The sequence below is a fragment of the Miniopterus natalensis genome, chromosome 3 (assembly GCF_054644295.1).
Source record: "Miniopterus natalensis isolate mMinNat1 chromosome 3, mMinNat1.hap1, whole genome shotgun sequence".
NCBI classification, from domain to species: Eukaryota; Metazoa; Chordata; class Mammalia; order Chiroptera; family Miniopteridae; genus Miniopterus; species Miniopterus natalensis.
In genome coordinates, this window is record NC_142083.1 from 75,627,483 (window position 1) to 75,641,835 (window position 14,353).

General features: G+C 48.8%; 1 protein-coding gene and 1 non-coding gene across 2 annotated transcripts in view; both read left to right on the forward strand.

Annotated features, from left to right (window-relative positions):
- Window positions 1–398: 398 nt before the first annotated feature.
- HIP1 (huntingtin interacting protein 1) overlaps window positions 399–14,353 on the forward strand; it is a 136,678-nt gene continuing 122,723 nt past the window's right edge. Inside the window, exon 1 of the mRNA XM_016199014.2 lies at window positions 399–518. Within this exon, the coding sequence (XP_016054500.2) occupies window positions 399–518 (120 nt within the window). The remainder of the gene's footprint in view (window positions 519–14,353) is intronic.
- Window positions 8,946–9,153, forward strand: LOC148093523 (small nucleolar RNA SNORA73 family). The gene has a single exon (XR_015714356.1). It is a non-coding gene; the product is annotated as a small nucleolar RNA SNORA73 family (small nucleolar RNA).

Here is a 14,353-nt window from a genome sequence, read left to right on the forward strand (position 1 = left end):
TCGGACAGGGCAGGGGCTGGGGCGGAGGGCCGGCGGCGCACCCGCGCCGGGCAAGTGGCGGGGCGGGCAGGGCAGGGCCCGCCCCCAGACTCCGCCCCCGCCCCGCCTCGGCCTGGGGCGGTGGGGCCCAGTGATGGACAGGCCTCCGGGCCGGTCACCGCGCGCCTCGCGGCCGGGACTGCTCGGCCCGGCGGGGCGCTCCGGGGGTTTCGGAGGGGCCGGGGGCGGGCGGGGAAGCCTCTGGTGGGGCGGGGCCTCTGGAGAGTAGCAGCGCTCTCAGCCAATGAGAGGCGGGAGCCGTCCCGTTAGCGCCGGATCCCGGTGGGTCGGGCGGGGCGGACGGGGCCGTGGGGATCCCGGGGCGGCCCAGGGCCCCTGACTCGGCGCCGCGCGGCAACATGGACCGGATGGCCAGCTCCATGAAGCAGGTGCCCAACCCCCTGCCCAAAGTGCTGAGCCGGCGCGGGGTCGGCGCAGGGATGGAGGCGGCGGAGCGGGAGAGCTTCGAGCGGACTCAGGTGAGGACGGGGGCACCCCGGGGCTGCGTGGCTGGGGCATCCGGGGAGGCGCCGCGTGCTAGGAGGCTTTGAAGGGAGTAAGGGTCCTGCAGGCCAAGGGAATGACGGGGCAAGAGGGCGGGGAGAGGGGGGCATCTCGTGCTCAGGTCTAGGCGACCCGGGAAGGTCGGGGACGGGGCATCCCAGCTGGCCTGGGGAGAAGGGCAGGGCGGCGCGGGGAGCTGGCGGGATCCGTGGGGCGCGGCTAGGGGACCGGTCCCGGCGGCGCTGTGCGGGGGTCACAGGGGCAGTGACAGGGGAAGAACCGGAAAGCGGCTGAATGGAAGGAGTGCCGCTAGGCTGGGCGAGTGCGCTGGGGAGCCACTTGGAGACGCAAGTGTGGCGGCAAAGAGTGGGTGCCGGGCTGGGGATGTTAAGGGTCGGGAGCCCTTTCCTCCCCTCTCGGCCGCTCCTCGGTTGCACTGACATTCCCCCCACCCCAGTACCCCCTTCCTGGTGCCCCTTGCTTAGCTCACGCCACCCCCCGCTGTCTGCCCTCGGAGGCTGGGCGAAGGGGTCTGAGTGGTGAGAAGGAATGTAGGAAATGCGGAGCGTGGCCGAGCTTGGAAAATGACTGGGGGCTGGAGGCGGGGGCGGCCCGGGGCAGGAATGGAGATGCTCCTAGGATGAGCTAGCTATCCAGTGGTGCCCAGAGTCCTGACTTGGGGTTTTGATGTTATCCCCCAAGATGTGCCTGGCAGCTAATAGGCAGACTGCCCTATTTGTCCAATCTGACCAGGGCTGGGGGCCAAAATTCCTCTGTATCATCAACAAAAAGCCACAATCCATTTTTACCTCAGAGTTTTAAAGCCTAGTGTATTGATTTGACTGAATCAAGCTGACATGTTTATAGTGTTCATCAGCTCATTAGTATGCAAAATCCATTTCAAAGGGTGCAGCACTTCTTTTAATCCCAGTGCCAAAGTTGTATGGGCAGATTGGTTCTTCACTCCTCCTCTCAGAGTGGAACCTTTGAAGATCCAGCTGGGCCTCCCCTGCCAGAGGCTGGCTTCCCTGCTCTGCCCCCCCCCCCCCCCACCTCTCCAAACTTTTAGATAGAAAAGATTGTGAGGACCTGACGGAGTCTTCTGTGCATGGAATCTTGCAGAGACTAGAGCTTTACACCCGGGGAGACTTCATCCTCTCCCCTTTCCAGCCACCTGTGGCCGCTGCAGGTGTGCCTGGATGATGTAGAGTAAGAGTGCCCCTCCCTGCGTCATCCTAGCCCAGGCAGAATGGGAGAGATGGCCATTCACTTGTGCCTCCCAGCGTCCAGTTGGGTTTGAGGCTCCTTCTCTGGCTTTGTGGACTGGACTGCCAAAAAGAAGGAAGCTTCCCATGCCTGTCTGCTTTGGGTGTGACTGCCTCGACTAGCTGCCTGGTCACATGAGGCTTCTTGCACCAGGAAACAGTATAAGCATTCCTCCTCTTCTCTTCTCTTCCTCCTCCTCCCTCCTCCCTTCTCCCTCCTCCCTCCTTCCTTCTCCCTCCTTCCTCCTCCTCTTCCCTCCTCCATTCTCCCTCTTCCCTCCTCCCTCCTCCTCCTCCCTCCTCCTCCTCCTCCTTCCTCTTTGATGGAAAAGGAGAATAAATAGGTGTTATTTTATGATAACCCATTCCTTCTAGAGTCTCAAATTTAAGTAAAAACTGGAGCAATAGAGAAATAAAACTTTGACCCATTATAGTGATGGAAATTAGGTTTGTGAAAGTTTCCACCCATGACTGGCATGTCTCCTCAATATCCAGGGACAGCCCAACAAAGAGTCTAGATTATTCTGTGGAACACTTATAAATGGCTACATTTGACCTAGTGTTGGGCAGGGGGAGTAGTGTGGGAGTGAGGAGGTAGTCTGGAGCAGGAAAGGGGAATTTTTCTATTAGGGGATTGGAGAGTGAAAAAAAGAAAAGAGAACAATCCTAAAACAGCATTAGTCAACCTGCAAAAATTTATTTTGTTTAATGACTACCTATCAAATGTATTATGAGATAAAAATAAATTAGAAAAAAATCTTTAATGAGTTAAGAGACCATGAGAATCAGCCAAGGTATAGTGATAATTGTAACTAATTAGTGTTTGGCACTGTTCTAAGTACTTAATTGTATTATCTTCTTTAATCTTGACAAGGACCTATTAGGTGGGTATCAGCCACATTTTCCAGGAGGAAATTGAGGCCCAGAGAGGTTAAATAACCTGCCCAGGGTCACATAGCTAGAAGTCCCAATCTTTAAGCATTGCCTTGTGTTGCCTCTGATTACTGGGCAGAACACTGGCACTGGAGCTAGAAGAGGTTTGAGTTTTGTGGCTGGGTATGTGGATAGGGTATGTGGCCTCAGGCAAGTTGTCAACCTTTCTAAGCCCCTGCTTCTTTATAGTAAAATTAAGATATTACTTACCTCACAGGGTTATTGTGGGAATTCATTTAAATAATATGTGTGGCCTGACTGGCGTGGCTCAGTGGCTGAGCACTGACCTAGGATCCAGGAGATTGAGGTTCGATTCCCGTTCAGGGTACATACCTGGGTTGTGGGTTTGATCCCCAGTGGGAGGTATGCAGGAGGCAGCCAATCAGTGACTCTCTCATTATTGATGTTTATCTCTTTCTCTCTCCCTCTCCCTCCCTCTCTCTGAAATCAATAAGGACATATTTAAAATAATAACAATAATATGTGTGAAGGCATTTTATAAACTGGCGCACTGTTTCAGTGATTATTGCTATAATCTGACTCGGAAGATAAAACATAAGAAAGCACAGTGTAAGCATTCATGCAGGTTATGATTAATTCTTCATAGAGGGACAGAAGTGCTACTAGATAATGTGATAATTACCAAGAACATGAGCATAAGGTACAGGCAGTGGGGGTGGGAAGGGGTGGGGAGCCCCCCCATAACTGAATCCCTTTCAGCATGAGTTAGCACTCAGTGGAAGGGAGGGGATGTGGCATTCCAGGAATGGGGAATGGCATCAGGAAACACCTGCTGGTGAGTGTGGATGACGTGAATTGGCTGAGATGGAGATAGGAGCAGAATTGGCCACTCCTACCCGCTGCCTCATATTGTTACCATTTCTTTGTTGCCCTCAGTAAACCATGAGCTTCCTGAGGCAGGAGAGTGTCTTGTTTTTGCCTGTGTCCTCAGATGCCTGAGGCTTGTGTTAGTGGTGAGCTGGCTATAGTCAAGGGTAGAAAATGAAAGGTTAGCTCCAGCAGGGAAGCCCTGGCTTGGGTGGGTTACTCAGCTCGGCTACAGGGGACAACTGTAGTTACTTAATGTTTTTCCCTCCCAGTTTCCTCTTGGTCCAGCCTTGCCTCCTACACTCTCAGTCAGGAGCCTGCCCCATGCCCATCAGAGGACTCTGCTTTCTCTGCCTTCTTTCTCGTCAAGCCAGTATCCTGGCTCTGCCCTCATACCATCCTTGTTTCCTCACTTTTGCCAGCCTCTTTCAGGAAGCCTTCCCTCCTCAACTCTCTTGGCATCATCACACTTAACGTGGTCACTGTTCCTGCCAGAGTGAGGACCCCAGACCCACCTGCTACAGCCCCTATCTCCAGCTAGACCCCTGATGTATCCCCTATCCAGTCCATCACAAGCAACCTTTAGACGCTAGGGAAATGAAAAGTTGTTCTTGCCCTCAAAATAGCTGCTATAATAATAATCCCTTGCCTGGAGTACTTTACAGTTTATAAAGCATGTTTTAGCCAACATTGGGCTACATGGTGGTTAGGTATTATCTCCCTCACTTTATGGATGAGAGCTTGGTGACTTACCCAGGGCCACTGGTTGGCGAATGAAAGGATTGGAATTCAAACCAGGATTCCAGGTCTCGGGCCTCTTCTACTGTTCTCACATCACCAATTCCAGAGGGTGATTCTGGAATGAACCAGGAGGGCTGCAGCTCACAGACAAACAAATACCCTGTTTATATTTACTTAGCCAGAAAATAGTTTTCTCTATGGTTTGTTTAGTTTTTTTCAGCATCCATTTAGTGAGTACATACTGTGGAGGGGACACAGATGAGTAAGATAAAGAGACCAGCTCCAGAGAAGCTCGTGAGTCAGCAGGGAGGTGGACCAGTCACTGCGGGGCTCTTCTGCGTGGAGGACAGAGGACCTGCAGCACCAGCCTCACTGGCGTCCTTACCAGTGCAGGACCTGCTGAATCAGAGCTGCATTTCAACCAAAGCCCCGGGTGGTCCTCACTGGAATTTGAGCAGTTTTCTCTCTGGCAGGTGAATGCTGGGATCCAAGGGGAGAGGTAGGGGCTCTGGAAACACAGCGGAGCCCTTTGAGAGTAACAGTCTCTTCGGGTGGAGCCCACCACAGGATCCTAATGAATCGTGTTTGGAAGAACCAGGAGATTTGGATTCTATAGAAAAAGAGACAGAAACAAATGCTTATGGAGGGCCTGCTGAGTACTAGGAACATGTTAGGTGATTTCTATCCATTATCCTATATAAAAGCTCAGGCTGAGAGAGGACAAGTGACTTGTCCAGTCACATAGTGAGTAAAGAGAGAAGCCAGGGCTTTAAAACCAGACAGCCATGCCCTAGCTGGTTTGGCTCACTGGTTAAAGTGTCACCCTGAGGACTGAAGGGTCCCAGGTTAGATTCTGGCCAAGGGCACGTACCTTGGTTGCAGGCTCGATCCTGGCCCCAATAGGGGTGTGTACAGGAGGCAACCAATTGATGTGTCTCTTGTACATCGATGTTTCTCTCTCCCTCTCTCTCTCTGCCCCCCCCCCCCACTCTTTGTGAAAAGCAATGGAAAAAATATCCTTGGGTAAGGATTAAAAAAAAAATTAAAACCAGACAGCCAAGTCCTCTTCTCCATGTTTAAGTCAGGGTGTTTGTGCCACCTTGTTCATGATCTCAGCCTCCGATTCATCAGCTGAATTTAAGGGTTGGCTAGAGGGATCAGTGTTTCTCAACCCTGGGTGTACAGGAATGGCTTCTTAATAAAGGCACCCCATCTCCTCTTTGCTCCCTCAGTTGGTATTGAAGACGTAGAAAGGACGCTAACAACTTTCTTTCTGTCCATGGTTTGTACTCTTCTGGTTTCCTCCCACTCATACTAATGATAATAACCAACATTCACCGACTTCCGATGTGCAACAAATTTACGAATTATAATCTCTATTTTTATAGATGAGGAAATTGACGTTTAAGAGGGGTTAATAACTAGCTCAGGGTTCTGAAGTAAGTGACAGGGCCGGGACTCAGACCCAGGAAAACCAGTCCCTGAGCCCGGCCTTATGCAATTTTCATCCCTGTGTCATTGCCTGGCTCTCTCTCTCCCTGTCTTCCTTCTTCCTCCTACTGACGGTTGGGGTCCTCAAGGCACTGTCCTCACCCTACTTCCTCTACCCCTACCACCATCTGATGGTTTCTGTTCTCACCTCCATGACACTGACTCCCCACATCTCCCTCCTGACTTCCTAGCCTGAATGACCACTTCCCATTGGACATTTTCCCCCCGGATAAACCACACACACCCCAAACTCAACTTGGGCTTCCCCGGCGTCTGAATGCCTGGGTCTGGTCCCCATCATTTCCCTGGCATCAGTCAGTTCTGAATCTTCCTTCCCTCTTGCCCTCACAGTCACATTCTGTTCCGTGACATTTCTCTTGTTCCTTTGCTTCTCACTGTTCAGCCCTCACTGCTTGTCTACATTGTTGTAATCCCATCCTCCCTGCCCCTCAAGCAGCCTAGTGCCGGGTGGATTGTCTCTAAAGCCCAACACTGCTTCTATAACTCCCTGTTTTTAAGTACCTTTGCTGGCTCCCCAGAGGCCCTGCATGATGCGGCACCATCAGGCTCCCTAGCCCCTGACCTTGTCAGGCCTTAACTTACACTGCCTCCTTCCACTAGACAGCCCCTGCAGTCTGGTTCCTATTAGATCATGTATTCAAGTGAGCAGGGGCTCTTTGCTACTGTATGTCTCTCCCGTTCATCCAAGCAAGCCCACATCTTGGCTTCCCTGCTAGACTATAAGCTCTTGAGGGCAGGGTCTAGATCTCAGGGCCTTGCATGAGGCAGGCAACGTAGCCTGTTTGCCAAATGTATGAACATAAAACAGTTGGAGGATCTGGGTACTAAGGCAGGCCCCCTCTTGCAGAGCACTTTTACTTTGTACATTTTGGAGATTCTCCCTCTGTCTCCTTTGATTTCTCCAGTGATTAATTCTTACTAAGTTTCTGCCCTGTGTGCCATGTCTGTGCTCCCAGGGTGCCGTGGAGGCTCCTGCCCAGCTCCTGAGAGTTAGGCTGGAGAACCCATTTAGGAGAATGCCTGCACAGTCTAGAAACAGAATTTGGGCTAAAGGTCAATTATTTGAATTTCTGTAATGTTTGGAATACTTTATAAGCATTCCCAATATATGGTCTTGTCCTTCCCAGGGTTTCTTTCTGTTTCAGGTGGGCCCTTTTTGAGCTAGGAGATATTACCAGGAAGGGAGAGTGACTGGCCTAGTGTACTAGGCACCTGCATGTGGCTAATGGCAGTGGCCATGTGCAGGTGCTGGAGTTTGCAGCGGGGCATAAGGGGTATTAGGATGAGTGCAGAGGAATATAAGAGCCCTCCCTGGGAGAAAATCCACTCTGCTACTGAATTTCTAGTTTCAACCTTCAGGAGGCTGGAAAAGATTTTTCTTCCAGCTCTCAGATATTTTTGTTTATAAAACTCCTATCAACAGGCTTTCACACTGTGGAATAGGATGTGCATTTCTTTTGAGCTTTCAGCTGCTGGCTTGAAAAGTTTCCAAATGCCCCGTGTGTGTGGAATGGGACCTAGGTACTAGTGACGTGGGGCTCAGGAGAGGACACTGCTGCACCTCTGGAAGGAATGGGTAGTGGCTCTGTGGCCCAGGAGGACAGATCCCTAGCACCACTTGTGCACTGAAAGGGTTCTTTGCCTGTGAGGCACTGATGAGTGCCTGTTTATGCTCCCCATCTGCTGGAGCACTTATTCCACTACCTGGGGACAAAGTGTGGAGGAGACATGGTTAGGCGCAGGGAGTAGCAGCCTGCTGCAGCGGGTAGCGGGCTGGGCGCCAGTGCTTCTCCTCCATCCAGAAGGCTGATGACCTGGAGAGATGCCCACCTAGGAAGGGGAACTTGTCAGCCCCACCTCTTGGCAGGGTAGGGACTGCTTCCTGTTTTCCTGCCCAGGCAGGCAGGGAGGAGCTCTGTTCCCAGCTGTGGGCAGTATCCACTCAGGGAGAAGGATGGGGAATGAAGGTGTCCTCTGGCTCAGACATCAGAAGGGAAAACTGGGATCTGAAAGGTGCTGCTGTTGCCTCTGCTGTTAGGGCTGTGGGACAGCTCAGGAAGCTGGCCTGGATGGTCCAGGAAGCTAGCATGGCTGATGGCTTCTGATTTGACAACAACTAACACTATTTGTAGTTTATAAAGCACATTTACAGATAACCTTTTTTTAGCTGCAGAACAACTATGCAGTAGGTGATTGTGGTCAGTTTTCAAGTGTGGACACTGAGGCCCAGAGAGCTTAAGTGACTTGCCTTAACGGTACTCAGGAAGTGGCTGATGGAGGCTTGAACCTGGTGAGTCTGAGCTCAAGTTGTATACTTTCCTTTTCATGTTTCCTTTTAAAGCTGAAGCATGGTCTGGGGCTGCTAAACTGGAAAAGGTACAGAGATTTTTTTCCCCCTAGGTCGTTCCCAATTGGTTTATTTGGACATTTGACATTTCTCACAGAAGAATTTTGCAACACACATAACCATCAGAGAGCCTGTATCCAGAATATGTAAAAAACGTATAGAAAAAAAGAAAAGACAACCTAAAAGAAAAATAGGCAGGAGGAACTTCACAAAAGAGGATTAACAAATGGCCAGTAAACATATGAAAAGGCATGCAACTTCATTAGTAATCAGGGAAATGCAAATTAAAATTACAAAGAGATCCACTATTTGCCCATCAGGATGGCTGAAATAAAAATGAAAAGAACCTGACAATGTCAAGTGGTGGCAAGGATGTGAAGCATGAAGACGCTCTACTGATGGTGATATACAGTGGTGCAACTGCTTTTGAAAACAGTCTGGTATTATCCTAAAATTGAAGATATATATACTCAATGACCCAGCAATTCCATTGTAGTGATATACTCAACAGAAATGCAGACACATGCACCAAGAAAAATATTTATGATCATATTTTGTAATAGCCCCAAACTGGAAAAAAATCTAAAATGTCCTTTGACAATAGATGGATAAATAAATTGTGATGTAGGCTCTCATTAGGATGCTTTACAACAATGAAAATGAATAAACTTTAATTACACTTAACAACATGCATGAATCTTACAAAAAAGGCAGACCCAAAAGAACACCTCTATATGCTTCCATTTATATGAGGTTTAAAAAACAGGCAAAGAGCTCCAACGTGGGTATCCCCAGGAGGTCACTCTCCCTGGGGCTCTGTCCAGGTGGCGTAGGGGAGCATAGGGCTCTGCCCCATGATGTAGACAGTCCCTTTCCACAATGTTTGAGAGAAAGCCAGGCCTTGAGTCTGTGCCTGCATGTTCCTACAGCTTCTCAGAGTCCTGTGGACAATGACTGAGGAGACAAACCATGCAGGAAACATCTAGAAGAAAGAAAAGAAAGAAAGAAAGAAAGAAAGAAAGAAAGAAAGAAAGAAAGAAAGAAAGAAAGAGAGAGAGAGAGAGAGAGAGAGAGAGAGAGAGAGAGAGAGAGGGAGGGAGGGAGGGAGGGAGGGAGGGAGGGAGGGAGGGAGGGAGGAAGGAAGACAAGTAAAACAGGTAAAGGTAAATCAGTATTAAGGGGTGCTGCTTGGTGGCAAAACTGTAAGGAATAAAGAGAATGATTACCATAAAAGTCCAGATAAAAGAGTATCCTTGCATGCAGGGGAGGTTAGTGATTGGGAGGCAAAGGGAGCTTCTGAGGTGCTGCCATCAGTCAGTTTATTGGCCTGGGTGGTGATGGTTTATGATAATTTTTTGTGTGTGCAATTATCTCTACTTATATTTGAAAAGACAAAAGGTTAAAAAAAAACTCTCCTCCTAATGAATGGAAGACAGTGTCTTGAGGAGACTAAGAACCTGCCACTTACATATTTGAGGTCTCTTTCAAACACAGTCTGCACTGTGAAAGCATTTCTGATGCTGCCCTAGAACTGGAAAGCTTGTGATTTATGAATCATGCATATACAAGCATCTTCCGAGCACTGCTGTAACATGTAGCTGGGAAGTTGAGACCTATCATTAACCTACACTTAGCATGTTGCCCTTGGCTTCCGTTCATTTGTTTTATGTCTACCCTTCTTAATGGCAGATGGGCTCTGAGTTCCTCACTCAGCTTTTAGCCAGTTGCCCCAGCATCTAGCAGAGGGCTTTACGCCAGCTAAGGCTCAGGATGTGTGTGAAATACAAAATAAATTAGGTGGTGAAAAGTTTTCAGAGGAGAGAATGAGAGAAGAAGGTGTGTCTCCAGGCTTAAAAGAAGCACATTTGAATAAAACCAAAGACCTGGTGGACTTTTGGAACACAACCTCAACTTTAGCTCATGTTGCAAAGATTTAGATCAACTCATGCATAATGGAGCTATGATGAGCTTCTATGAGGATCTGGGAGCTTGGGGAATGTTACCTGGGAACATGGCAGAGATACTGACCTTCTAACAGTGGTTCTTTGAGGTCTTTGGCTGTGTGGGCCATAGGGCCAGCCCACCATGCAATTGTTCTGTGTGTTATTATGTCTTACTCTCCTGTCATATGTCCCTCTCCCCTTTTGGGCTGGAAGCAAATGCCTCCTCTGTTTGGTTTTCCTTGGATGTGTCTTGGCAGATACTATATTCTCCCCTCCCATTTTCCATAATCCTTCAGAAACATAGGCATGAGCTGTGTGGTTTCTTCTCTGAGCAAGATCCAGGGCAACTTCCCTTAGAGTAACAGGTTAAGCCCAGGGCTCCACCTCTCCAGGCTTCACGCTTGGTAGGCATTCAGAAAGTCTGTGCTCAGTGCCCTGTTCATCTTACAACCTCAGTTCCTGGCTCAGCGTCTATCCCTGAGCGACTCTTCATAAGGGTGTGTGGAACGAAGGATAAAGTGTTTGGAATGAAGAACTGAAAGAGCATCAACCGGTTTTGGTCCCAGTTCTGAACTGTGAACCCTGATGTGCTAACTGTGCACTTGGGTTCTCATGAGCACATATGGAGCCACCAAGAAGAACCCTGAAGAGACCAACTCTCTGACGTAACTGTGGGTGGTTCTCTGCGGACTTCCTATTGAATGGCAACTCCCTGACTCATGCATGGAAGTGACTTGAGATCTTCTGTTTCCTTTGAGATCCTTATTCCAGATGGGACCTCCCTTTACAGTCTGGACCCATTACTGCTGATAAGAAATACCCAGCACACCTAAGCCTGAACTCTGTCTCCTGCTACAATCTTGATCCTTCTTTGTTCTCAGATTTTGAGAATTTCAGTTTATAAACCATCCTGGCCATTCTGGCTGAAATTCTCCCAGTCACCCTTGACACCTCTTTAGTCTGCACCCCTGCAGCTCATCACAGAGTCCTGGTACTGATGTCTCCTTGATTACTTTCCATCTCACTCCCATTCACGCACCACTGCCTCTGCCTTATTTCAGCCCTTCATCTCTAGCCTGAACTAAGTATTACATGGCCCAGCTGACCTTCCTGCCCTCCATTCTCTTCCCTCTTGAGATCCACCCTCTCCTTGGCTGTCTGAGTTCTGTTTTAAAAGGCATGACTGCTTGTATGACTTCATATTTTAAAAACCTCTAAGCTAAAACCCAAGCTTGTTGGCATTGACACAGAGCCAGACTTTGCCAGCTTTAATGTCCTGCCACTCCCCTCCCCTGCAGCCCAGTCTTACCAAGCCCTTGGTGTTCTCCCAACATAGCCCTGTTGCACTCCTCTGTGTTTTTCCAGGCAGTGTCATCCTTTTCTGCCTAGAGTGCCTCTTCTACTTTATCCACCTGCCAAACTCTTCTTCATCCTTCAAGTCTCACTTCTGATGGCCCCTCCTCTGGGAGGTTTTCCCCTACTCCTCCAGGCAAATTTATTGGATGGTATTTCTGTTTCTGTGTTCACGTGTTTCTCTGGGTGTCTGTCCCACACTGGACTGTGGACTTCCCTGTAGCTTAGCCTTTCTTTGTAGGCCTCCTCACCCCAAGCACAGTGTTCAGCACCCAGTAAGACCTCAATAAATGTTTGTTGAATGAGCTAATGATGCACATTAAAGACCTGATTTGATCTGTGTCACATTGGACTGAAACACAAGTTTTGGCAGCACTGGACTGGGCAGGACAAAGGTGAAGTGTGTTTTAGGAGTGGAGAAATCAGTGGGAGGGACATATTTATAGAGAAAGACTTCCACATCCAGTCATGGTACACCCAGAGCCAGTGGACTGAGGCAGTATTTCTGATCTCTGTCCACAGGTGGGTTGATGGGTATTCCTTCTGCGGCTCAGGAGTGTGAAATGGGATATGGTGGGCAGGATAATGTACCATGAGCCCTATCCCATCAACATATCCACCTATTGGATCTGTATGTGCTAGAAGGGACTTTGCAAATGTAATTAAGGACCTTAAGATGGGAGAGTAGCCTGGGTTATCCAGGTGGGCCCAGTCTAATCACACAGGCCCTTTAAAGCAGAGAACCTTCTTTGGCTGCAGGCAAAAGATGTAGCCGAGAGAGTGTACGTGTGAGGAGGAGTCAACTTGCCATTGCTGGCTCTGAGATGCAGGTGCCCGCATGCAAGGACTGGAGGGAGAGCTCTAGGAGCTAATAAGGGTAGCCTCTGGGTACCCTAGCAGCCAGCAAGGGTACAGGACCTCGGGTCTCTTAACTACAAGGAATTAGATTATACCAAGAACTGGAATGATCCCGGAAGGGAATTTTTCCTAGCAGTAGGAACGCAGCCCTGCTGACACCTTGATTTTAGCCAGTGAGACTGAGTTGGCCTTCTGACCTACAGAACTGAGATGTTAAACGGGTGTTGTTTTAAGCTGCTAAATTTGTGGTAATTTGTTACGGCAGCAATAAAACCTACCTACGGGATGATTACCCTCTAGGACAGGAGGCCCAACAGAGCCCATGCCTCGATGCACAGACCAGCCACCCTTCTAAACCTAGAGGGGCACTTGCTGTTTCATTTGTGCTCATTGTGGTCATAGATAAAACATTGGATTTCCACACTTGGCACGTATTCACAGAAGTTTTATCCTGGAAAAACAATTCAGCAGCCTATTCAAAACATTCTTTCCTGCTGGGCCATGGAGTTCTTGGTGCAGTTCCAAGTTTGAGGATCACAGATATAATTTAGTTAACCTTAAAAAAGTTTTTGTGATGAAGTACTGTGCTGTCTATTTTAAAAAGTGGGTGGGAAATCCCCATGTTACTATAGGATCATGATGGTGTCTCTGCTAGAAAGAGAGCTGACTTAAAGTCAGGAAGCAGAGGTGGGAATAAATGACTGGCTTGCCCTCAGGGTGGGCCTGCTGTGTCCTGATACTTACTGAGGCCCACAGTGTTGGTCTGGAATGCCCCAGTGTTTCTGGGCTTAGCTGCAGAGCAGCCAGGAGCTCCTGGAGCACTGGATTAAGAATCGGGAAGCCTTGTTTCTGGCAGTGTTTTTTTTCTCCAGCCATGCTCCCTACCCTCTTTAGGTCTTCAGTCAGGGTCTATGAAATGAGGACACTTGGATGAGATCGTCCCAAAGGCCTAGAGAATTGATGAATCTGTGACAGTGCAGTTACTGAGGTAGCAGCCTCGTCAGGGTTGGCTGCCTTTTGAGAACACCTGGCCCTTGTTATTTCAGCTTTGCTGTGCTGATTCTCAGCTTCCACACTGAATTCTCTTTGGCTTTCCCATCCCTTTCCTCCTGGCTGCACTTAGTTTTAACGAGTAACTTCTGTGTTGGTCAGATGGACCCATACCCCTCTAAACAACTGGCCTCTCAAAGTCACGCACTCAGAAAACTTACAGTGCGCTTGGCCACTTCTGCCCAGGCACCATCTTCTGCCTTGTGCTCAGGACTGCCAGGTACATCTGCTCATGCCCGTGCACTGCCCAACTTTGGGAGTGTCCTTTCATCCTGTGTTAGCCTTCCCAGTGTTAGCCCATTAGGCCTAGGTTGTAGCACATAAAAATATAATTTCCGAAAAATTCTTTGACATTAAATCAGAGGACACATGGGATGTCTAAAATAATGCCATTGCAGAAACCTGTGGCCCAACTACTAAAATTTATTTGCCTTAGGGAATGTTGAACTGGAAGGAATATGAGAGATTCAAGCTGGCAGCCACAGATGTGTTTCTTTTCTTTCTTTTTCCTTCTTTTTTTTAAAATAAACCTGAAACCTGTAACCGGGGCATGAACACTTTGTTTTTCCAGTCTCCACCACTCCCTGTTGTCTTCTACCAGTCTGCTTCATGCATTGACCTTACCTCCCTGGTTCTTGTCATTATCTGAGGTGTGACCTTCGATTCATTCCAATTTCCAAGAGGAAAGTGAGGGATTAGAAAAGAAAAATAACTTGCCCAGGGTCCATACTGCAAGTCATTGTCCAGATTTGAGGCAAACTCAGGCTTGTGTTTGGGTCCAGGTTGTGCTCCAAGACTGTAGAGGTGATGAGCATGGGCTTTAGAGCTAGATAGTTCACCTGCCGTGAGTCCCAGGCAGACTGCTTTCCAGAGACGCTGGCATATGTTACTCTGAATCAATGAAAAGCATCTACAGTAAACAAACAAAAAAACACCTACCTCATAGGATTAATGAAAGGGTTAAGCGACATAATACATGA